At 44.7% G+C, this 23,650-nt stretch overlaps 1 protein-coding gene across 1 annotated transcript in view; it reads left to right on the top strand.

The window, feature by feature from the left end:
* Positions 1-23,650, top strand: part of LOC126191540 (protein madd-4-like) — a 502,815-nt gene that overhangs the window by 217,054 nt on the left and 262,111 nt on the right. Inside the window, exon 6 of the mRNA XM_049932445.1 lies at positions 1,387-1,489. Coding sequence (XP_049788402.1) covers positions 1,387-1,489 — 103 coding nt within the window. The remainder of the gene's footprint in view (positions 1-1,386; positions 1,490-23,650) is intronic.

Raw genomic sequence — 23,650 nt, forward strand, 5'->3', positions numbered from 1 at the left:
GAGTGAAATGATTATTTTCCTCAGGGCAGCCACCTGTGTAATGGAGGCAAAAGTAAACCAGCATTCTCGATGCAGCTAAATAGTAGCTGGGACATCTCAGCTTTCGTACACTGCTTAGTGTGTCAGTATGGCCCGAAGGGTCATTTGAACTGTAGACTACATGCACATTGTCACTTTGCAGCAGGAAAGTATGACACTACCATCACATTACACGAGGCCGAGATTTCATAGTTACTTTCCGAAATTTGCAAATAGCCAAGAAATGTCATTTTCAGGTGATCCGATCGTAACTAGCCCATGAACATCACCAAGAGTTAATAGTATCAGATGGTAACGCAGAATTAAATTGATTTTTTAATAAATGTTACTTACCTTCAGGGGTTGGTTCAGTAGTTTTCCGTGTATGATCTTCTTCACTGATAATCTGAATGCAGTTTACTTTCAATCTTCTGTTTTATTAAGTGAATTACCATAACATCTGAATAAGTCTGTTCATTTACACATTTCTAAATCACAATAAATTATACATTGCGTGTTCTGACGCAATCTAAACAATTTCAACATCTGCGTACTGCAGGTACTGATACCAAAAAGCAAAGAGAGAACCTTACTCACAACTGCTTTGAACTGAACTGCCGAGGTCTGTCACCTAAACGTATAAGTATGGTTGTAACAATTACTATCTTACAATTTGTGGTATTGAAGAAAGTTCATGTAATTATAACACACAAAGAAAGCACACCAAAGATGAACAACAGCATGAAAAATTTAAGTGTAAGACATTCAAAACCATTACTCTCGATATAGTATTTCAAAATTAATAACACATTAAGAAAATTCTTCTGACTACTGCACAGATGACAACAAAACATAAAAACAAGCCGACCTGTACAAACTCATTTTCATAACTACTATAGTTTGAGGTGAGAAAACGAAACTAGCCTAAAATAGAAAAACAACCATGAACTTTGTGTAATATCTATACAGAAATAAATTGACTCACAGAAGATGACACCAGCTCTGGAAACATGTTTGGATAAATAGAAAAATAACTACACTATATTTTGGAGAAGACGAAAGCAATGTCAACAAAAGCTTCCAACACTTGAATGATGATTTATAAAAGCTGTGGAACGTAACCAACAAAAAATATTTTGTTATGTACAGTCAATCACACACGGTATGGAGGCTTGTGGAGCAAGGATGTGGAAGTATATCTCATAGTACTACGAGACTATTTCCAGCCTTGATCTAGCTGGACTGTAATGGTCAAGTCTCAGTGAGAAAAAATATGAGATATCGTGATACGGTATCGAATCTACCATACGTAAGGCACACAGAAGGTAGTGCCGCCAGCAGAACTTCCCTGTGCTGATTCTGTTGCAGGTGGGTGCCCGATCCTTGGGGACCGTGTTCTGTCAGCTGCGGGGGCGGACACACCCACAGGATTGTTCGCTGCCTGCAGGACATCAACGGAACCACCATACAGGTACGTTCGAACTCTCTCTGCGGCAGCAGGAAAGAGCCTAGAGGCGCAGCTAAAAGCCACTGGGGCCTCACATTAAAGCCAGGTCCTCATATGCAACTACAGTGACGTCACACTTAAAATTATGCTGGCGCCTCTTTCAGTATGGCGTCAGCTGAAATTACGTGAGTGGACATAACTGTCATCGAGCAGGTTGTGGCGGTAAAGTTGCGCCAATGAGTAAATATGCTCAGCTAGGGTCTATGCGTCCATATGGGCGCCGTGATTCTTACCCGCTTACTCACTCTGTTTTCTTCATCGATTTCTTTGTCACCGGTGACCCCACTACCCCTCCTCGCATATCGTACATCTATCATCATTCCGTTACTAGAATCCTAGATCGGAAACGTTCTGCATTTTGTCTGTAGTTTTGGTAAAGCTAAAGCTTTCTTCGTGTCCTTCTCATTTCAGCAATACAAGTCTGAACAAAATACCGTGTAACCTGTGCCGTATCCATGCCTACTCTGCGTTTAAGAGGGGATTAAAGCATTTTCACATTAATTGAATGTTCCATCGGTGCCTGATAGAACATGATGAAAATATTAAAAACGGAAACACTTCATAATGTTATGCAAAATTATATTCATTTGGTCACGAACTCGCCTTTGGCTTCTCGGGTCATGTACAGGTGACAATCGAATGTCGCAAACACAGATGAATATGATATGGGACTTACACAGATATTATTTATATAATAGATAACAAAAATGACATAGAGTGTTTACAAAAGCAAACATTACATTTTTTGTCACACAAGAATAATTACATTAACTATAAAAGAGGTAAACAAACTTTATATGTGCAGATACGTTTAACAACTGATGAGGAATATGATGAATTCACTGTTTGTATCGAGTGTTTGTTACGAAAACTTTATTTACCAAAGGAGAAAATGGAACTGAGACTGATCATTTGTCACTAGAATGGCATTCTGTGTCATGTGCCCACTGGTTTCCAGTATTTCCACTACGGTCATCTTTCATTAAGAAAGAAACATTCAGCGTTTGCTTATTATCTTTTTAACAGAAAACTATTGATGTGATGTATAATGCGCAGTTTTACATTCTGTTAAGAAAAGCAGAAAGATGACCTTACTGGAAATCAACAAACACATGACACAGACTGTCAGCCTAGTGTAAAATGATCAGACCCAATTTCCATTTTCCCTTTTGTTGAATTAAGTTTCGGTTAAAAACATTCGATTCAAACTCTGAATTCATCTTACTTCTCGTCAATAATTTTTAAATCGATCTCCACATAAAAAATTTGTTTACCTCTTTTTTTAGTTAGTGTAAATATTTTATGTGACAAAAAGTGTAATGTTTTCCTATGTAAACATTCTGTCACTTTTTTATCTTCTGTACAAATCATACCTGTGTAAGTCGCACATCATGTCTATTTGTGTTTGCGACATTCAGTTGTCACCTGAAAATGGCTTGGGAAGCCGGAAGCTGGATCGACCAAATAAATATAATTTTGAAGAACATTTGAAGGGTTTTCCTTTGTAATTTTAGTGCATTATCCTTTATTACATGCAGGCGTCAAATAGTATCAGGGAAATCAAGTGCTTCCTGCTAAAAGGAACCATTCAGGAGTTTCCTTAAAGCGAATTAGGAAAACGACAGCTGGGCGGCCGTTTCCAGTGCGATGCCACCGATGCGAGCGGAGTGTCTTACCAGCGCACCACACTTCGCCTGGTGTTAGACGTCGCCCACAAAAGGATGGAACTAAATGACACAAATCGTCCTGGGAAAAACTTTTTACAGAAACGTGCGCAGCGGACAAAAAATTACTCACTCCTGGTACACTTGGCGCTAATAGTGTGCTACACCGTCTCTAGCTTCCACAATGACCTTAGCTGGTGGGGAAGACAGTCCATACACTGATGAGCCTAAACACTGCGACCACATGCTTCACAGCATGTTGGTCCACCTTTGTAATGCAATACAGCAGCTATTCTGCAGGCCATGGATTCGGTACGCCCCTGGAAGGTTTCCAAAGGAACGTGACATCAGCTTACGCAGTTCCCGTAATTTGCAAGTCGGTACTTCCTTTACAAGAAGATTCAGTTTCTGCTTTTGGGATTTCGGAGCTAACTCTCTGCAGAATGCGTTATTTACATGGGCATTCCTTCTCTTGAGTTAACACAAACCACAAACCTTCAAGACCGTACAACAATAAGCAGTCATTTCTAACAATTATCAGAACTCTCACGCTTTGTAGGGGTCGCCCAGTCCCGGACTGGAAACCACTACTGTTTCGCAGGATGAAGTCCGAGGAACAAGTGTGACATCGTCAGACGCAGTAAAACAAGGTTAAATATTGTTTCCTTTATTCCTCAGAACATGTCTAGCAGCCTTGTCCTCTGTGGTCGCTGGTGGCTTCGTAAGCCAGAGTGGCATTTGCTGAATCCGGAGACAGACTCACGGCTGCTGAATCTCGCTGCGTCAGTCCCGAGAGCAGACCGGTGACTTGGAGTGTGGCGGGTTGCCTATCTGTTGGCACTTCCCGTCGGCTGGTCGGCCACAGATGAAGAAGTGACCGAGGCGCGTGTGGTCTGGCTCACACGCCGTCCATAGAGTACTCTATACGCCTCCGTCACTGCCTGTGTTGTCCAGATGCACCGTGATGTCAGATGGCGAGATGTCATGTTGAATACTAATCCTGGCAAACCGGTTCGGTAGACTGTCTAACCCGATGATTCTAAAGTTTCAGAGCAGTTGGTACCCCGAATGGGAACCGTGTTGGTAGACTCATGGTCTACCCATCACTAGCGGCTTCAGTACTGGATGCTGTTTCACAGTCACCTGTGACTATCGATCAGTGGTCAGCTCATCAGGCAGCAAGAGTATGATCAATACTGGAACAAACTCAAACAAGAGGTTACGATATAATAATTAGAGAATCGAGTGCCAGCAACATGAACGGCATCGACTCGACTGGTACGGTTGACTGTAGGCTAGCAGAGTGGAGTAATTATGGCGCTGAGGAGTGGCTTTACTGTACATCATCATTTTTAAGACCGAATTAGACTCGCTCATTACGACTCATCAGCAATCTTCCTTTTTGCTATATTGGCCTAATCATTTTGTTTCAGTATCATAACTCCCTCGTCAAATTCCTGGTAGGTGTTTTTACGTCCTACCTAATACTCCATATACAGGGTTAAAAGTATTTAAACCGACAAACTCTGGGAGGTTGCAGGGGACATCAAAACAAATATTTTTCCCTTATGTCATTTTTTCCTATGAGGATTATTTAAACTGGTGGAGGGGGTATTACGCTCTTCAGTTGTTAGAGGCCATATTACGATCTTCAGTTGTTAGAGGCCATATTACGATCTTCAGTTGTTAGAGGGCGTATTACTCTCTTCAGTTGTAGGCAACTGCTGTCCACCAATGTAGTAGTGCATTGTCTCTGTTTACTAATGGAGCGATACACCTGGAGTGAGTACACTGATATGGTTGGTGCGTACTGCGTAGCGCACCACAACGGACCAGCTGCACAGCAGGTTTATCAACAACAATATCCTAATCGCCGTATCCCGGATCATACGACTTTTGCTGCTGTGTACCAACGTCTGCTTGAGACCGGGTCATTTAGCAGATTACCTGGACAGGGACACCGTCGCACGGTAAGAACGCTGCAATTTGAGGAAGCTGTCTTGCAGCACGTGGAGCGGGATCTTTCAATCAGCACTCGTGCAATTGCACGTAACATGGGGACGGATCAGACGGATGTAAGAACAGTCCTTCGAGAGCAGTTGTTACGTCCATTTCACTTACAGTGTGTCCACAACCTGGAACCAGTTGATTGTCCGCCCAGAGCACAGTTCCTCTACCGGTTTAAATACTCCTCATAGGAAAAAATGACATTAGGGAAAAATATTTTTTTGATGTCCCCTACAACCTCCCAGAGTTTGTCGGTTTAAATACTTATCACCCTTTATAAAGTTACGAGAATAACAGAGGCAGGTTCATCAGCAAATATCTTACTCTCTGCCGCTGATCTCGCTCGCACGCATGCACGGAAGTGTTAATGTTGCACTCTTGGTGAGCAACTAACCGAGTCGAACTGATGACGCCTAGTGGCTGGCTCGTGTTGGTACATCCGTCTGTTTGAGTGGGCTGCAGGAACTCAAAAAAATTCTCTCTCTGCTTTTCCTTTCTATCTTGATGCACAACAGTTGAGAGGCATGTGACAAGAAACACAACGTGATTCACCAGTACTGCCAAACCACCTTTATTTCCTAGAGGTAGATTTCTGAACTGAGGATCATGTGTGGTAAGTCCTCATAAATACTTGACCGTTGTTTTTTCAGCAGTTAAATCTGCATTATATTTAAGCCACAGAAGTGTAACAGGTATACACTGTTTCCAAGTATTTCGATAAGATAGAGGTTAATGTGCTACAAGAAAACAGCACAATAGATAAAACTGATTTCATTTTCCTCTGTGGCACCCACGGCTTAGCAATGAACACATTGACATCTTTTATAACAAAAATGTTTCACTCTGCAGCAGAATGTACACTGCTTAGAAACTTCCTGGCAGACTAAAACTTTGCACCGGATCAGCAGCTGTGCAATACGCATTCAGGAGAGCTATGCGAAGTTTGAGAGGTAGGAGATGAGGTAGTGGAGAGCTGTGAGAGCGGGTCGTGGGTCGTGTCTAGATAGCTCAGTCGAGTGTATATACACGAAAGGCAGAATTTCCGGGTCCGAATTCCGGTCTGTCACATTCATAATCTGCCAGGAAGTTTCAAGCGTTAGGTGCTCCGTGATGCAGAAAGTCTTTTATATTTTTGTAACGCATCTCACTTGTGTTTGCTGAACATTTCTGAGACGAAGACTAACTTTTTCTTTGAGTCGTCTGTCTTCTTACTGGTTTCATGCGGCATGCCTCCTGTTCCAGTTTCTGCCCTCTTCGCCTCATTGTAGCACTTGCACGCAACGTCCACAATTATTTTTTGGAAATACTCCATTTACCGTCTTCTCCTACAGTTTTTATCCGGTTCAAACTGGCGTCCGACCATCCTGATTTAGGTTTTGCTTGATTTCCTTAAACCGCTTCCATCAAACGCAGGGATGGTTCCTTTGAAAGGGCGTGGCCGACTTCCTTCCTTATTCTTTCCCAATCCGATGGGACCGATGACCTCGCTGATCCCCTCCCCCAAACCAACCAACCAATAAACTTTTGACTAATAAATACATCCCAATAAAGACCAACTGCCAACTGGAAAGGGAAATGCCGAAAGTGCGAAATGACTAAACGTAAAAAAACGGAAAAATCATGACACATTCACATTACAAACCATTTTAGTCTGGTAACTATGACAGCTTCGCATAATTTTTAACGTCTGATAGAGAAACTTTTGTAAAAGTGTAATAAGTTGGGAATTTAAAAAAATATAAAATGTAGCTTTAGGTAAAAATGTAAGTGCCACGCTTCACTACCAAGGAATCACATATTTTTGATCAGCAACAGAGAATACGGTATTGACATCACTGGCGCAGCGTGAAGTACAATTCCCTGTATTTCACTTCAAGAAAATCGACCCTGGCTAATAGGTCCTCTCCTTCAGCACTCGATTTGTTTCTCAGGGGGAAATGAGAAATATTTCCTGGGGTTAAGGTCATGCATTTTTGAATCCCAAAATTACACGATCTTTCTTTTTATTTCATTATTCTGCACAATACGCACTTTAAATTCTAATGATTTCAACTTTCTGAGCAACAGCTGTCCCTTTGTTACCCGACGGCTTTCTTTGAATTCTCAGCTCATTAATCTTCTTTATATTTCTAACCTTGGCTTTTCTTTCCATAACAAAGCACCGAACACAAAAGATTGACGTCGAAAATGAGTAAAATGTACTATTGCTTGCTGCTTGTAGGAAATCGAGCGAGAACAAGTTATAACATGCTTACCATTGCGATCAGACACAATCGCCACTTTTCAGCGTTCCTCGCGTCACGAACTAAGGAACTAACATACTGCTAAACTCAGTGGAAATCTTTTGAAGAACAACGAGACTTCTCTGTTATTTCCAACCAGTGACAAATTATTAGCCATGGCTCATTCAGCGGTTTCCAGGAAACAAACGAAAATCCTTTTTTGGCACTTTCAGCGTTTCCCAGTTCCAGTCTTCAACTGACGTCATGCAAGTGAGTTTACACAGGCTGTGGGCCCCAGATGTAAGGAATTATAAACAGCAACGCAGTTACTGAAGAGCGAGAATGCAGCAAGAAGCGGCTGAGAGCTGTGTTTGCGAGATCGGTTGTACGCGTCTGTTAGCCCCGGCCGGGCCGGTTTACCCGTCTCGCTGCTAGTTGTTTCTTGTGGCTGGCGTGCTGCCACGGCGCGACTGCTGCCCCCTGGGGATAGGCAACCCGCACTGCACCAAGGCCTGCCGCAGTGCATCTCCGCAGTCCTACGGCCTAAGCAGCCACTAGCTCTCCTAAGACACAATCAACTTTCTGAGCCGTGCGCCATTAGTTCGCAGCTCTAGTGCTGTTAACGCACACACTGACTGTCATGTACACTATTCTTCATCCGCACGCTTATTCCCACCGCTCTGCCTTCACCTGCGCATGACATGCATCTTCTTCTGTCGACACTCTCTGTTCACAGTTGTGTAATTTTTTACCGCCAGCTCACAGCTCTTGGCCAGACTCTATTTATATTACTCGCAAAAATGTCTGGCCTGATGGTCTTCTGGTGAAGTTGTAGCAGTAACATTGACCATCTTAAACGGCTATCGATGCTAACGTTAAACCTCTGCGAGGAATTTTTGAGAAAGTTGCGACCTTCACATAACCTAATGAGAACAGAAAAATCAAACTGCGATTCGTTCCCGAAACACTCCAGCAGAGTATAACCAACAATAAAGAGGTGGGTCAGGAACAGACGTTCTCCCAGCACAAAAGCAAGTTGGTACTGGTTGGTCATCTGGGCTCATTAGGCAGAATCATCGGGAATCTCTACCATCTTTAATATCAACTTCTCTCTCTCAGCAAAGAGTCTAGGAGTAAAAATGCCTGAAATTCTAAATTGGACTGAGCACGTAACTGCAGTGTGCAAGGAGGATTCAGCGTTCTCCATTCCCTACAAAAATATAAAAAGCTCTTCCCTCTTGACCTGAAAAAGGAACTTGTACGAGTACTAACGCTTACACTTCCAGTTATTGGTTACAGCTATGTTATCCTGCAAGGAATTTCTTAGGGAAGCTGACATTGCCTGGAACTGATTATGAACGCGTATTATCGATATATTTGTGATGTTCGACTCTTTGATCATATTTCAGCATCTTAAGAGCAGCTGTCCTCGCTGCGTGCAGACAAGCGCAGAGATTTCCATACCTTCTGTCTTCTCTACCGTCGTGTCAACGTACACTGTCCCCCATATCTCTTCTCGAGCTTAAGGCTCTTATCTGAACATCATAGCACTAACACCCGTTCCCATCAGAGCAAAATGATTTCCATCTCACTCACCGTTCAGCCGCTTTCTCGAAGTCCTTGTCAGCAGCAGGGAGCCGACTTAGGAATCACCTCCTGCATTACATTAGAGAACTGAATAACGTCTCCAGTTTCAGAAGACAATTATTGACATACACTCCTGGAAATGGAAAAAAGAACACATTGACACCGGTGTCTCAGACCCACCATACTTGCTCCGGACACTGCGAGAGGGCTGTACAAGCAATGATCACACGCACGGCACAGCGGACACACCAGGAACCGCGGTGTTGGCCGTCGAATGGCGCTAGCTGCGCAGCATTTGTGCACCGCCGCCGTCAGTGTCAGCCAGTTTGCCGTGGCATACGGAGCTCCATCGCAGTCTTTAACACTGGTAGCATGCCGCGACAGCGTGGACGTGAACCGTATGTGCAGTTGACGGACTTTGAGCGAGGGCGTATAGTTGGCATGCGGGAGGCCGGGTGGACGTACCGCCGAATTGCTCAACACGTGGGGCGTGAGGTCTCCACAGTACATCGATGTTGTCGCCAGTGGTCGGCGGAAGGTGCACGTGCCCGTCGACCTGGGACCGGACCACAGCGACGCACGGATGCACGCCAAGACCGTAGGACCCTACGCAGTGCCGTACGGGACCGCACCGCCACTTCCCAGCAAATTAGGGACACTGTTGCTCCTGGGGTATCGGCGAGGACCATTCGCAACCGTCTCCATGAAGCTGGGCTACGGTCCCGCACACCGTTAGGCCGTCTTCCGCTCACGCCCCAACATCGTGCAGAATGGAGACGTGTCGTCTTCAGCGATGAGAGTCGCTTCTGCCTTGGTGCCAATGATGGTCGTATGGGTGTTTGGCGTCGTGCAGGTGAGCGCCACAATCAGGACTGCATACGACCGAGGCACACAGGGCCAATACCCGGCATTATGGTGTGGGGAGCGATCTCCTACACTGGCCGTACACCACTGGTGATCGTCGAGGGGACACTGAATAGTGCACGGTACATCGAAACCGTCATCGAACCCATCGTTCTACCATTCCTAGACCGGCAAGGGAACTTGCTGTTCCAACAGGACAATGCACGTCCACATGTATCCCGTGCCACCCAACGTGCTCTAGAAGGTGTAAGTCAACTACCCTGGCCAGCAAGATCTCCGGATCTGTCCCCCATTGAGCATGTTTGGGACTGGATGAAGCGTCGTCTCATGCGGTCTGCACGTCCAGCACGAACGCTGGTCCAACTGAGGCGCCAGGTGGAAATGGCATGGCAAGCCGTTCCACAGGACTACATCCAGCATCTCTACGATCGTCTCCATGGGAGAATAGCAGCCTGCATTGCTGCGAAAGGTGGATATACACTGTACTAGTGCTGACATTGTGCATGCTCTGTTGCCTGTGGTTCTGTCAGTGTGATCATGTGATGTATCTTACCCCAGGAATGTGTCAATAAAGTTTCCCCTTCCTGGGACAATGAATTCACGGTGTTCTTATTTCAATTTCCAGGAGTGTATGTACTAAAGCAACAATAATTACTACCATTGTCCCTGTATGCACTCGTTTCCTCTGTACATCATTTTTCCCGGCCATATCTTCCTCATTTCACGATATTCTTAGCTGATGCAATCTCCTAAAACTCCCTTTCCCCAGAACTCACTTTATCAGAAAACATGTGTTCTGTAGATCTATAAACTCTTTTTATATTTGCCACTACCATTATTATTATTATTATTATTATTATTATTATTATTATTATGTGGTAAATAGTTCTTTTTCCTTGGAAATGTTTTTTTGCTACTGCCTTTCTGCAGTTTATACTAATATCGGGAGAGACATCCTTTTGCCTGCCGTAGTGCTGCAGCTCAAGGGCTCAACAAATCGTTGGAATGAAACTTCCTGGCAGATTAAAACTGTGTGCCGTACCGAGACTCGAACTCGGGACCTTTGCCTTTCGCGGGCAGGTGCTCTACCAACTGAGCTACCCAAGCACGACTCACGCCCCGTCCTCACAGCTTTAACAGCTTTACTTCTGCCAGTACCTCGTCTCCTACCTTCCAAACTTTACAGAAGCTCTCCTGTGAATCTTGCAGAACTAGCACTCCTGAAAGAAAGGATCTTGCGGAGACATGGCTTAGCCACAGCCTTGGGGATGTTTCCAGAATGAGATTTTCACTCTGCAGCGGAGTGTGCGTTGATATGAAACTTCCTGGCAGATTAAAACTGTGTGCCAGACCGAGACTCGAACTCGGGATCTTTGCCTTTCGCGGCAAGTGCTCTGCCAGTGAAAGGCAAAGGTCCCGAGTTCGAATATGGGTCCGGCACACAGTTTCAATCTGCCAGCAAGTTTCATATCAGGGCACACTCCGCTGCAGAGTGAAAATCTCATTCTGGAAATGGTTGGAAATTTAAAAAAACCAAACTCCTCCCGAACAGGCCCTGAAGGCCAAACGGTACCGACCGGCCACCGTGTCATCCTCAGCCCACAGTCGTCACTGGATGCGGATATGGAGGGGAATGTGGTGAGAACACCGCTAGTTTGCCTCACAAGGGCTGAATGCACCCCGCTTGCCAATAGCGCTCGGCAGACCGGATGGTCACCCATCCAGGTGCTAGCCCAGCCCGACAGCGCTCAACTTCGGTGATCTGACGGGAACCGATGTTACCACTGAGGCAAGGCCGTTGGCAGTCGTTGGAAATCCCCCGCATAAATATTGAGCCAAGCACCTCTATAGCAGCCCATAACTGAGAGGGTGTTACCGGTGCAGGATTTTGTGCACGAACTGACCTCTCGATTACGTCCTATAAATTTTCGATGTGACTCATGTTTGGAGATCTAGGTGGACAAATCATTCGCTCGAACTGTCCAGAATGTTCTTCAAACCAATCACAAACAATTATCGTGGCCCAGTGATATGGCGCATTGTCATCCACAAAAATTCCATCGCTCTTTGGGAAGCAGGCGGGGTGGCCGAGCGGTTCTATGCGCTACAGTCTGGAACCGCGCGACCGCTACGGTCTCAGGTTCGATTCCGGCCTCGGGAATGGATGTGTGTGATGTCCTTGGGTTAGTTAGGTTTAAGTAGTTCTAAGTTATAGAGGACTGATGACCTCAGAGCCATTTGAACCTTTTTTTTTGGGGGGGGGGGGAGGGCGGGGAATGAAGTCCATGAATGGCGGTAGATGCTCTCCAAGTAGCCGAGAATAGCCACTTCCAGTCAGTGACCGACGTAAATACAGCCAACACCATTAAGAAGCCTCCATCAGCATGCACAGTGCCTTGTTGACAACTTCGGCCCAGGGTTTCGCGGGTCTGCATCACACTCGAACCCTACCATCGGCTCTTATCAACTGAAATCGGGACTCATCTGACCAGTCCACTGTCCAACTGATATGATAATGAGCCAAGGAGAGGCGCTGCAGATGACGTCGTGATATTAGCAGAAGAACTTGCCTCAGTCGTCTGCTGCCATAGCCCAAATTTCGCCGCACTCTCCTAGCGGATACGTTCGTCGTAGATCCCACATTGATCTCTGCGGTTTTTTCACGCAGAGTTGCTTGTCAGTTAGCACTGACAACTCTACGCTAATGCCGCTGCTCTCGTTCCATGGTGATATGTAAGGCCTGAAATTTGTTATTCTCGGCACATTCTTGACACTGTGTTGAGAGGCACCCACATGCCTTGCTCATACTGTGGCACCAAGCAGTCAGGCCTGCAAGATGAGTGGTCTGCCAAGCGAGTGGATTCATTCTTATCTGTCGAGTAACATGAACTCTAGTACTCACAATAAAGTTACAAATTATCCTCCTGTATGAATAATGCGCAACGGAAACGCACATATGACTATCAGTAATTTACAGAACTCTGACTGTTCACTACGCACTGGCAATACCACATTTTCTTTTTTTTATTTAACGGCTTTTATTAACTCGTGGCCATCGCACTGAATATGAGTGGTGCACACATTATAAATTCTGGATATCATGACAACATAGAATTCGAAGGAAAAGGCCACCAATCTTTCTCTTTTCACTATCTTATTTATTCCGATAAATTCTATAACCAAAAAACACACTAATTCTATAACCTACAACAATAACACATGAGAAATTCCGCCCAGTGGGCATGGCTTTACATTGGTACTCTATCTTATGGTCTCGTAATTATTCAACGCTACAGTGCACTTTCTGGATAGGATGGTTGATCTTTTTGCTATATCTCACACTTCGACTCTCACAACCATCATCACGAAACTTTCCTCCAGACCGAGCGGTACAAAAGGAACACGCATAACCCACTACCTCTGCAACTACCTAGCTACTCTCCCATGCAAACCACACATACCCAAATTATATGACATACACCACTCTACAACATGGTATGCTACACAATAAATAGTCACAACACTATCACTTTCAGCTTTCCCACTTCAATTAGTATTTATCCCAGTTTCACACGACACTGCCCCACTTCGTAATTCTTCTTTCCTACTATGAACTCTGGAGATATATGCACGTCTTCCTGTGCAATGCAAGCCAAGTGGCGTTGCTGGATAGACGGCTGACTCACCTTGCTTCTCTCTCAGAGTATTATAGTTTGAATCAAGCGTCACACGGAAACATAACATGCAAAGTAATATTAAGAGCATATTCATCACACACACGAGTCCTCATCTGATACCATGAACGAGTACTTCTCTTTATCCTTTGTCTCATACACAGATTGAGACTCACACAGTACTCACCACGTGGAAGTACTCGTCTCTAATTTCAAGTCCTGCACACGCCATTCCTTAAATATTTCAACTCATAATACACACACTAGTAATTCAGCTTAACTTAAGCACACGGAAGTATTTCAACTTATTGCTACACGTGGTTTCATTGTGACTGTTGGTCACTTCCGAAGATTACTACGATCCCTTTAATATTACCTGCCTGACATTTAATTCTCCCCACAAAAGTTCCTGAAATAGAGAAATCATTATTTCAAACTACTCTTAAATATTCCACATGCGTACCATGTCTCCTCTCTTTTGTCTTTACGGAGCACACCTAAGACAGGTCTTAACAGCACAAGATCCAGCGGCAGAGTGCTGAAACATGGCCGTTCTTCAGGTCCTCTCGCACCTCTGCCGAAGTGGGGGAGCACCTTGCTACCGTATTGGTCAGCCACATTTCAGGCACTCAAAGCTCAGGTAAATTTCATCTCTTTGGTCCCACTAAAGGTGGCCAAAAGATCGTCTCAAAGATGATCATATATTCACATTCACTATCTGCGGTTAGCAGACGACCATACATTCATTCATTTCACAGATCTCACCAAACTGGATGTAGGGATTTATTTTGTGGGAGTGCACATGTGATCAATTAAATAAATAAATTGTCATTCTTTCCCACACTGGTATCCGGCTTCGCTGTATTAATTGAAATTGAGTTATTTTACCAAAAAATGTGTTGTTCTGACAAAAATAATGAAGTATGTTGTGCCTATTTTCAATGTTGGGCGGTACTGTACCCTTTCAGTGTATCTCGAAATATTGAATTCTTAACGATTTCCAGAGTGGAATGTCCGATGCGTCTAGCTCCAACTACCTTCCCGAGTTCAAAGTCTGTTAACTCCCGTCGTGCGGCCATATTCAATTCGGAATGATAGTTCCTCCAACGCGCTGTCGTTCTATACCTTACGTACGCAATACTACAGCCATGTGTAATGTGCATATCGCTACGACTTTTGTCACCTCAGAGTGTTCCTCTCTATTTCGGCAATCATCAGTTATTTTTCTGCCCAAATAATAACCCCATCTACTACCGTTAGTGTCTCATTTCCTAATCTCATGTACTTAGACTACACACCATTACACTTATTTTACTATTATTGATCTTCCTCCTTCAGTCTCTTTTCAAAACACTCTCCATTCCGCCCATCTGCTCTTCGAAGTCCTTAGTCATCTCTGACAACATTAAAATGTCATCGCAAACCTTAAAGTTTTTATTTCTTCTCGCTCAACTTTAATTTCTTTCGAAATTTCTCCTTCACAGCTTCCTCATTGTACAGATTGAATAACACTGCGGATAGGCTACAACCCTGTCTCTCTCTCCTTTATCAATTTTAACTTCCCTCTCATGTCGTACGACTCTGCAATCTGGTTTCTGTACAATTTGTAAATAACTTTTCACTCCCTGTACAACATCCCTGAAGACTTCAACATTTTAAAGACGTTATCAAGCCCACATCATCAAAAGCTTTCCCTAAGTCTAAAAAAAGCTGTAATTGTAGGTTTCCCTTTCTTCAACCTATCTCCTAAGATAAGTCGTAGGATCAGTATCTTTCTACGTTTCTTCCCCAAGGTTGGACTCTAGCAATTTTTCCATTCCCCTGTAAATTATTCGTGACAATATTTTGCAACCACTACTTGTTAAACTGATCGTTCGGTAATATTCACACCTGTCAGCACCTGCTTTCTTTGGAATTGTAACTATTACAACGGGACCAGCACGTGCTTTCTTTGCAATTTGATTATTACATTCGTCTTGAAGTCTAAGGGTATTTCGCCTGTCTCATACATCTTGCTCACCAGGTGGTAGAGTTTTGTCATGGCTGGCTCTCCCAAGGCTATCAGTAGTCTGGCGGAATGCCAGACCACCGTCACCTTTAAACAACGTTTATCTTAACTATCTGAATAATTTCTTATACCTCATCTCATTTGCGGAGCTAGCTGGCACATGAACCTGTACCACTGTGGTGGGCGTTCGCTTTGCGTCTGACTACAACAGTTCGACTTAAGTCTTGCAGTGCTCTGTCAGATTCTTTTCGAGTATCATATCTCCTATCCCACATTCATCTACTCTTCTTCCATTTTTATAACATTACCTTCAAGTTCATCTCCCTTGTATAGACCCTCTGTACACTCAATCCATCTTTCAACTTTCCGTTCTTTGCTTAGGAGTAATTTTCCGTCTGAGCTCTTGTTATTCATGTAGCCGCTTCTCTTTCCTCCAAAGGCCTCTTTAATTTTCCTGTGGCGGCGTCTGTCTTTCCTCTAGTGAAATATGCTTCTAAACACTTGCATTTGTCTTCGTGCTATTTTCACATACTGTCAATCACAGTTTTAGACGTTTACGTTCCTTTTCGCCTGCTTTATTTGCTGGGTTTTTATACACTGGAGCACCAAAGCAACTGGTATAGGCATGCGTGTTCAAATACAGAAGTAAGTAAACAGGCAGAATTCGGCGCTTCCGTCGGCAACGCCTATATAAGACAACAAGTGTCGGCGCAGTTGTTAGATCGGTTACTGCTGCTACAATGTCAGGTTATCAAGATTGAAGTGTTTGGACGTTGTGTTATAGTCGGCGCACAAGCGATGGCACACAGCATCTCCGAGGTAGTGATGAAGCAGGGATTTCCCGTAAGACCATTTCACTAGTGTACCGTCAATATCAGGAATCCGGTAAAACATCAAATGTACGACATCTCTACGGCCGGAAGAATATTCTGCAAGACGGGACCAACGACGACTGAAGAGAATCGTTCACCGTGACGTAAATGCAATCTTCCGCAAACTGTTGCGGATTTCAGTGCTGGGCCATGAACAAGTGTCAGCGTGCGAACCGTCCAACGAAACATCATCGATAATGGGTTACGGAGCCGAAGGCCCAGTAGTGTATCCGTGATAACTGCACGACACAAAGCTTTACGCGTCGCCTGGGCCCGTGATCAGCGACATTAGACTGTTGATGACTGGAAACATGTTTCCTGGTCGGACGAGTCTCGTTTCGAATGGCTCTGAGCACTATGGGACTTAACATCTATGGTCATCAGTCCCCTAGAACTTAGAACTACTTAAACCTAACTAACCTAAGGACAGCACACAACACCCAGCCATCACGAGGCAGAGAAAATCCCTGACCCCGCCGGGAATCGAATCCGGGAACCCGGGCGTGGGAAGCGAGAACGCTACCGCACGACCACGAGATGCGGGCGAGTCTCGTTTCAAATTGTATCGAGCGGACGGACGTGTACGGATATACAGACAACCTCATGAATCCACGGACCCTGCATGTAATTAGGGGACTATTCAAGCTGGTGGAAGGAGCCTCTGTAATGGTGTGGGGCGTGTGCAGTTGGAGTGATATGGGACACCTGATGAGTCTAGATACGACTCTTGACAGGTGACACGTACGTAAGCATTCTGTCTGATAACCTGCAGCCATTCACGGCCATTATGCATCCCGACGGACTTGGACAATTCCAGCAGGACAATGCGACACCCCACACGTCGACAATTGCTACAGAGTGGCTCCAGGAACACTGTTCTAAGTTAAAACCCTTCCGCTGGCCACCAAACGCCCCATCTGGGATGCCTTGCAAGTGCTCTACAGAAGAGATCTCCACCCCCTCGTACTCTTACGGATTTATAGGCAGCTCTGAAGTATTCAAGGTGTCAGTTCCCTCTTGCACTTCTTCAAACATTAATCGAGTCCATGCCACGACGTGTTGCGACACTTTTGCGTGCTGGCGGGGCCCCTACACGATATTAGGCACGTCTATCAGTTTCTTTGGTTCTTCGGTGTATTTTGTCATCTACATCTACACTCCTGGAAATTGAAATAAGAACACCGTGAATTCATTGTCCCAGGAAGGGGAAACTTTATTGACACATTTCCTGGGGTCAGATACATCACATGATCACACTGACAGAACCACAGGCACATAGACACAGGCAACAGAGCATGCACAATGTCGGCACTAGTACAGTGTATATCCACCTTTCGCAGCAATGCAGGCTGCTATTCTCCCATGGAGACGATCGTAGAGATGCTGGATGTAGTCCTGTGGAACGGCTTGCCATGCCATTTCCACCTGGCGCCTCAGTTGGACCAGCGTTCGTGCTGGACGTGCAGACCGCGTGAGACGACGCTTCATCCAGTCCCAAACATGCTCAATGGGGGACAGATCCGGAGATCTTGCTGGCCAGGGTAGTTGACTTACACCTTCTAGAGCACGTTGGGTGGCACGGGATACATGCGGACGTGCATTGTCCTGTTGGAACAGCAAGTTCCCTTGCCGGTCTAGGAATGGTAGAACGATGGGTTCGATGACGGTTTCGATGTACCGTGCACTATTCAGTGTCCCCTCGACGATCACCAGTGGTGTACGGCCAGTGTAGGAGATCGCTCCCCACACCATGATGCCGGGTGTTGGCCCTGTGTGCCTCGGTCGTATGCAGTCCTGATTGTGGCGCTCACCTGCACGGCGCCAAACACGCATACGACCATCATTGGCACCAAGGCAGAAGCGACTCTCATCGCTGAAGACGACACGTCTCCATTCGTCCCTCCATTCACGCCTGTCGCGACACCACTGGAGGCGGGCTGCACGATGTTGGGGCGTGAGCGGAAGACGGCCTAACGGTGTGCGGGACCGTAGCCCAGCTTCATGGAGACGGTTGCGAATGGTCCTCGCCGATACCCCAGGAGCAACAGTGTCCCTAATTTGCTGGGAAGTGGCGGTGCGGTCCCCTACGGCACTGCGTAGGATCCTACGGTCTTGGCGTGCATCCGTGCGTCGCTGCGGTCCGGTCCCAGGTCGACGGGCACGTGCACCTTCCGCCGACCACTGGCGACAACATCGATGTACTGTGGAGACCTCACGCCCCACGTGTTGAGCAATTCGGCGGTACGTCCACCCGCCCTCCCGCATGCCCACTATACGCCCTCGCTCAAAGTCCGTCAACTGCACATACGGTTCACGTCCACGCTGTCGCGGCATGCTACCAGTGTTAAAGACTGCGATGGAGCTCCGTATGCCAAGGAAAACTGGCTGACACTGACGGCGGCGGTGCACAAATGCTGCGCAGCTAGCGCCATTCGACGGCCAACACCGCGGTTCCTGGTGTGTCCCCTGTGCCGTGCGTGTGATCATTGCTTGTACAGCCCTCTCGCAGTGTCCGGAGCAAGTATGGTGGGTCTGACACACCGATGTCAATGTGTTCTTTTTTCCATTTCCAGGAGTGTACATCTACGTGGATACTCTGCAAATTACATTTAAGTGCCTCGCAGAGGGTTCATCGAACCACCTTCGCAATTCTCTATTATTCCAACCTCGTATAGCGCGCGGAAAGAATGAACACCTATATTTTTCCGTACGAGCTCTGATTTCCCTTATTTTATCGTGGTGATCGTTCCTCCCTATGTAGGTCGGTGTCAACAAAATATTTTCGCATTCGGAGGAGAATTTCATTAATTAAATTCAATATTACCTGAGTTGTCCAAGAATTTCTACGAGGCCTTGTCTTTTTTACCTATTTGATCCTCTGCTGCCTTTACTATTTCATCTCTCAAAGCTGCTCATTTGTCCTGTGCTGTATTTCTTTCCTCTTTCAGTCTTTTCCCCCAGTCCACATTCACCTACAATTTTTCATCCTCTTCGTTTTCCCTGCCATCGAATTCCATTTCCCCAGCACATTTAAATTTCCATTTCCTTTAACTATCTGAATAATTTCTTATATCTCATCATTGTACATTTCTTCAATATATTCATCATTTGCGGATCTAACTGGCACATGAACTTATACTACTGTGGTTGGTGTTGGCTTTGCGTCTATCTTGACTAAGATAATACGTTCACTATGCTGTTCATCGTAGTTTACCCACATTGATATTTATTTATTCATTATTAAACGCTCTCCTGCACTACCCCTATTTGATTTTGCATTTAAAACCCTGTATTCATCTGACTAGACGTCCTCCTACCACCGAACTTCACTAATGCCACTATACCTAACTTCCATCTGTCTACTTCCCTTTTTAAATTTTCTAACCCAGCTGCGCGATTAAGGAATCTTTAACATTCCGTACTCTCATTCTTAGAACGCCAGTTTTGTTTCTCTTGATGACGATATCCTTCCGGAGATCTGAAAGAGGGACTATTTTACCTCTGGAATATTTTGCCCAAGAGGATGCCGTAATCATTTAAGCACACAGTAGAGCTGCATGCCCCTGGGAACAATTACGGCTGTAGTTCCTTTTCCATTGCTTTCAGCTGTTCGCAGCACCGTCGCAGAAAAACTGTTTTGATTGATGTTACAAGGCCAGATCAGTCAATTGGCCAGGCTGCTGCTCCTCTTCAGGAAACACACGTTTGTCTGTTCTCTCAACAGATACCCCTTCGTTGTGGTTGCACCTGCGGTACGACTATCCGTATCGCTGAGGCACGTAAGCCATCCCACCAATGCCAAGGTCCAAGTTTCATGGAGGAGAATTTCCTACCATCCATTAAAGCTACAATAGGAACGGCGAATTTTGCTACAGCGTAAATTTTACTATTAGCTGTTTCTATTGTCGAATTTTCTAAGAAAAGTGGCAACGAATTAGTAGCAGCAAGCATAATTATTCGACATAAAACCACGAATTTCGATTTCACCAATCCTACAAGCTTTTGTTACGCCCTTTCTCACTTTACGTAGACATCCAGTACTTATGCAGTTGACAGGTGATACGGCGGCATCGAACAGATGGCACTATCGACGTCGCTTGGAGCTCAAATTGTATGTGAACGCAGGTGTGTTGCCAGCAGTGCTTCATGCAAGAACGATTTGCTCCCCTCATTGTCCATCGGTGGAGTCATTGTGCTGGGAGTCGATGGGCGGAGCTTGCTTCCTCCGCTCCGCGCACAACGTCATGATTCGCTCTTCTTCTTGTGAACAGACTGTACCTAGGTCTGTGGGGATATGCGATTCCCCGCCTAGCGCTGCCAACACTATAAATATCACATAAGTATTATTACGCTTCTTAAGTAGCTACACCTTCCTTGCACAGTTGTCAAAAGATTAGATCCTTCATGTAAACGAAAATAGCTCTGCTCCTTTCAGAAAAAATGACTTAATTACTTGTTTTGTACTGTATACTCACAACTTAGCTCCATGAATTAAATTCCATTTTTAACAATGGCGCTGTTGATTCTCCTCTATACCAATGATTCAGCGCGAAGGTTTGCATACACTTTGTCTATTCGCGGTATTCCAGTTTCTGCTGGTTAATGAGCAAGAAGACGAGATTTAAACAGAAACTTACATGGTAGGACATTCGAACAACGACTCCAGATTTTTTTCGCAGTTTTGGAGATTTTTTTTTTTGGGGGGGGGGGGGGAGGCGAGTGACAAAAACCTTTGGCAGATTTCTGGGGAAGAAACTTTCGCTACTGGAGAAATTGGGTAAGTATTTTACCTGCCTAATGTTACTATTTTAATTCAAACAACACATGTTTTTAGATCTCTCTCTCTCTCTCTCTCTCTCTCTCTCTCTCTCTCTCTCTCTCTCTCTTCAAATCGATTGATTCACTTTTCTTTTTGTCATCTCTGGTGGTGCAAGATATCGATACAGTACCCCAAGTGTCGCACATTTCGGTGTAAGGACATGTTCAAATTTGTCAGCCGAAGTTGACAGTCCTTGCAATGTCTAGTACAAAAGTTTTACTTCTCCCCTACGGAGTCGAAGAGAGACATGTTTTTATGTGATTTACACTTTTGTAGGAGTAAAAAGTAGTAAGCAGTGATTTCGACCGACGTTTGACAAGTAGTTGTGATTTCTCCAAAGTTAAGGATAACAATGTAGAGGTTTCGTTGTTGCGCATTGGTTACATTTCTGCCTCTTCTCTTGCATTCAACAAAGAAGTTATTTACTACGAACGCAACAGTAAAAATTTGAGGATTTGAATGTACGTTTTGAAGTGGTTGTTTTGTGGACTTTTGTTTGTTGTTGCATCTCCGCGTTTTTTAATTGTTACAGTATACTAACTGAAAGTGAGGAAGACAGTATCTGTTACCTAAACTAATTATTACGCGAAGATACCGGTATGCACTGATAGTCGAACTCAATTTTCCGACAAGTTTCTTAATTTCTACAGTTCCGAGCTACTTTATTTGATGCAAACTAAAGTTTTAATCCTATTAAAAGTAAAGCTAAAAGTTGCAATTAAATGATTTTCCTTTGAATTTTAGAATAAATACAATTATGGCGAAATGCCCCACCATGAACCATGGACCTTGCCGTTGGTGGGGAGGCTTGCGTGCCTCAACGATACAGATAGCCGGACCTTAGGTGCAACCACAACGGAATGGTATCTGTTGAGAGGCCAGACAAACGTGTGGTTCCTGAAGAGGGGCAGCAGCCTTTTCAGTAGTTGCAGGGGCAACAGTCTGGATGATTGACTGATCTGGCCTTGTAACACTAATCAAAATGGCCTTGCTGTTCTGGTACTGCGAACGGCTGAAAGCAAGGGGAAACTACAGCCGTAATTTTCCCGGGGGCATGCAGCTTTACTGTATGATTAAATGATGATGGCGTCCTCTTGGGTTAAATATTCCGGAGGTAAAATAGTCCCCCATTTGGATCTCCGGGCGGGGACTACTCAAGAGGACGTCGTTATCAAGAGAAAGATAACTGGCGTTCTACGGATCGGAGCGTGGAACGTCAGATCCCTTAATCGGGCAGGTAGGTTAGAAAATTTAAAGAGGGAAATGGATAGGTTAAAGTTAGATGTAGTGGGAACAGAAGAAATATTGAATTTAATTAATGAAAGGAGAAAATATAAAAATGCAGTAAATGAAGCACGCAAAAAGGAATACAAACGTCTCAAAAATGATATCGACAGGAAGTGCAAAATGGCTAAGCAGGGATGGCTAGAGGACAAATGTAAGGACGTAGAGGCTTATCTCACTAGGGGTAAGATAGATACTGCCTACAGGAAAGTTAAAGAGACTTTTGGAGAAAGGAGAACCACTTGCATGAATATCAAGAGCTCAGATGGAAACCCAGTTCTGAACAAAGAAGGGAAAGCAGAAAGGTGGAAGGAGTATATAGAGGGTCTATACAAGGGCGATGTACTTGAGGACAATATTATGGAAATGGAAGAGGATGTAGATGAAGATGAAATGGGAAATATGATACTGCGTGAAGACTTTGACAGAGCACTGAAAGACCTAAGCCGAAACAAGGCCCGGGAGTAGACAACATTCCATTAGAACTACTGACAGCCTTCGGAGATCCAAGTCTAAAAAAACTCTGCCATCTGGTGAGCAAGATGTATGAGACAGGCGAAATACCCTCAGACTTCAAAAAGAATATAATAATTCCAATCCCAAAGAAAGCAGGTGTTGACAGATGTGAAAATTACCGAACTATCAATTTAATAAGCCATGGCTGCAAAAACCTAACGCGAATTCTTCACAGATGAATGGAAAAACTGATAGAAGCCGGCCTCGGGGAAGATCAGTTTGGATTCCGTAGAAATGTTGGAACACGTGAGGCAATACTGGCCCTACAACTTATCTTAGAAGAAAGATTAAGGAAAGGCAAACCTACGTTTCTAGCATTTGTAGACTTAGAGAAGCTTTTGACAATGTTGATTGGAATACACTCTTTCAAATTCTGAAGGTGGCAGGGGTAAAATACAGGGAGCGAAAGGCTATTTACAATTTGTACAGAAACCAGATGGCAGTTATAAGAGTCGAGGGGTATGAAAGGGAAGCAGTCGTTGGGAAGGGAGTGAGACAGGGTTGTAGCCTATCCCCGATGTTATTCATTCTGTGTATTGAGCAAGCAGTAAAGGAAACAAAAGAAAAGTTCGGAGTAGGTATTAAAATTCATGGAGAAGAAATAAAAA

This window comes from Schistocerca cancellata, chromosome 6, assembly GCF_023864275.1.
Source record: "Schistocerca cancellata isolate TAMUIC-IGC-003103 chromosome 6, iqSchCanc2.1, whole genome shotgun sequence".
In the NCBI taxonomy this organism is placed as follows: Eukaryota; Metazoa; Arthropoda; class Insecta; order Orthoptera; family Acrididae; genus Schistocerca; species Schistocerca cancellata.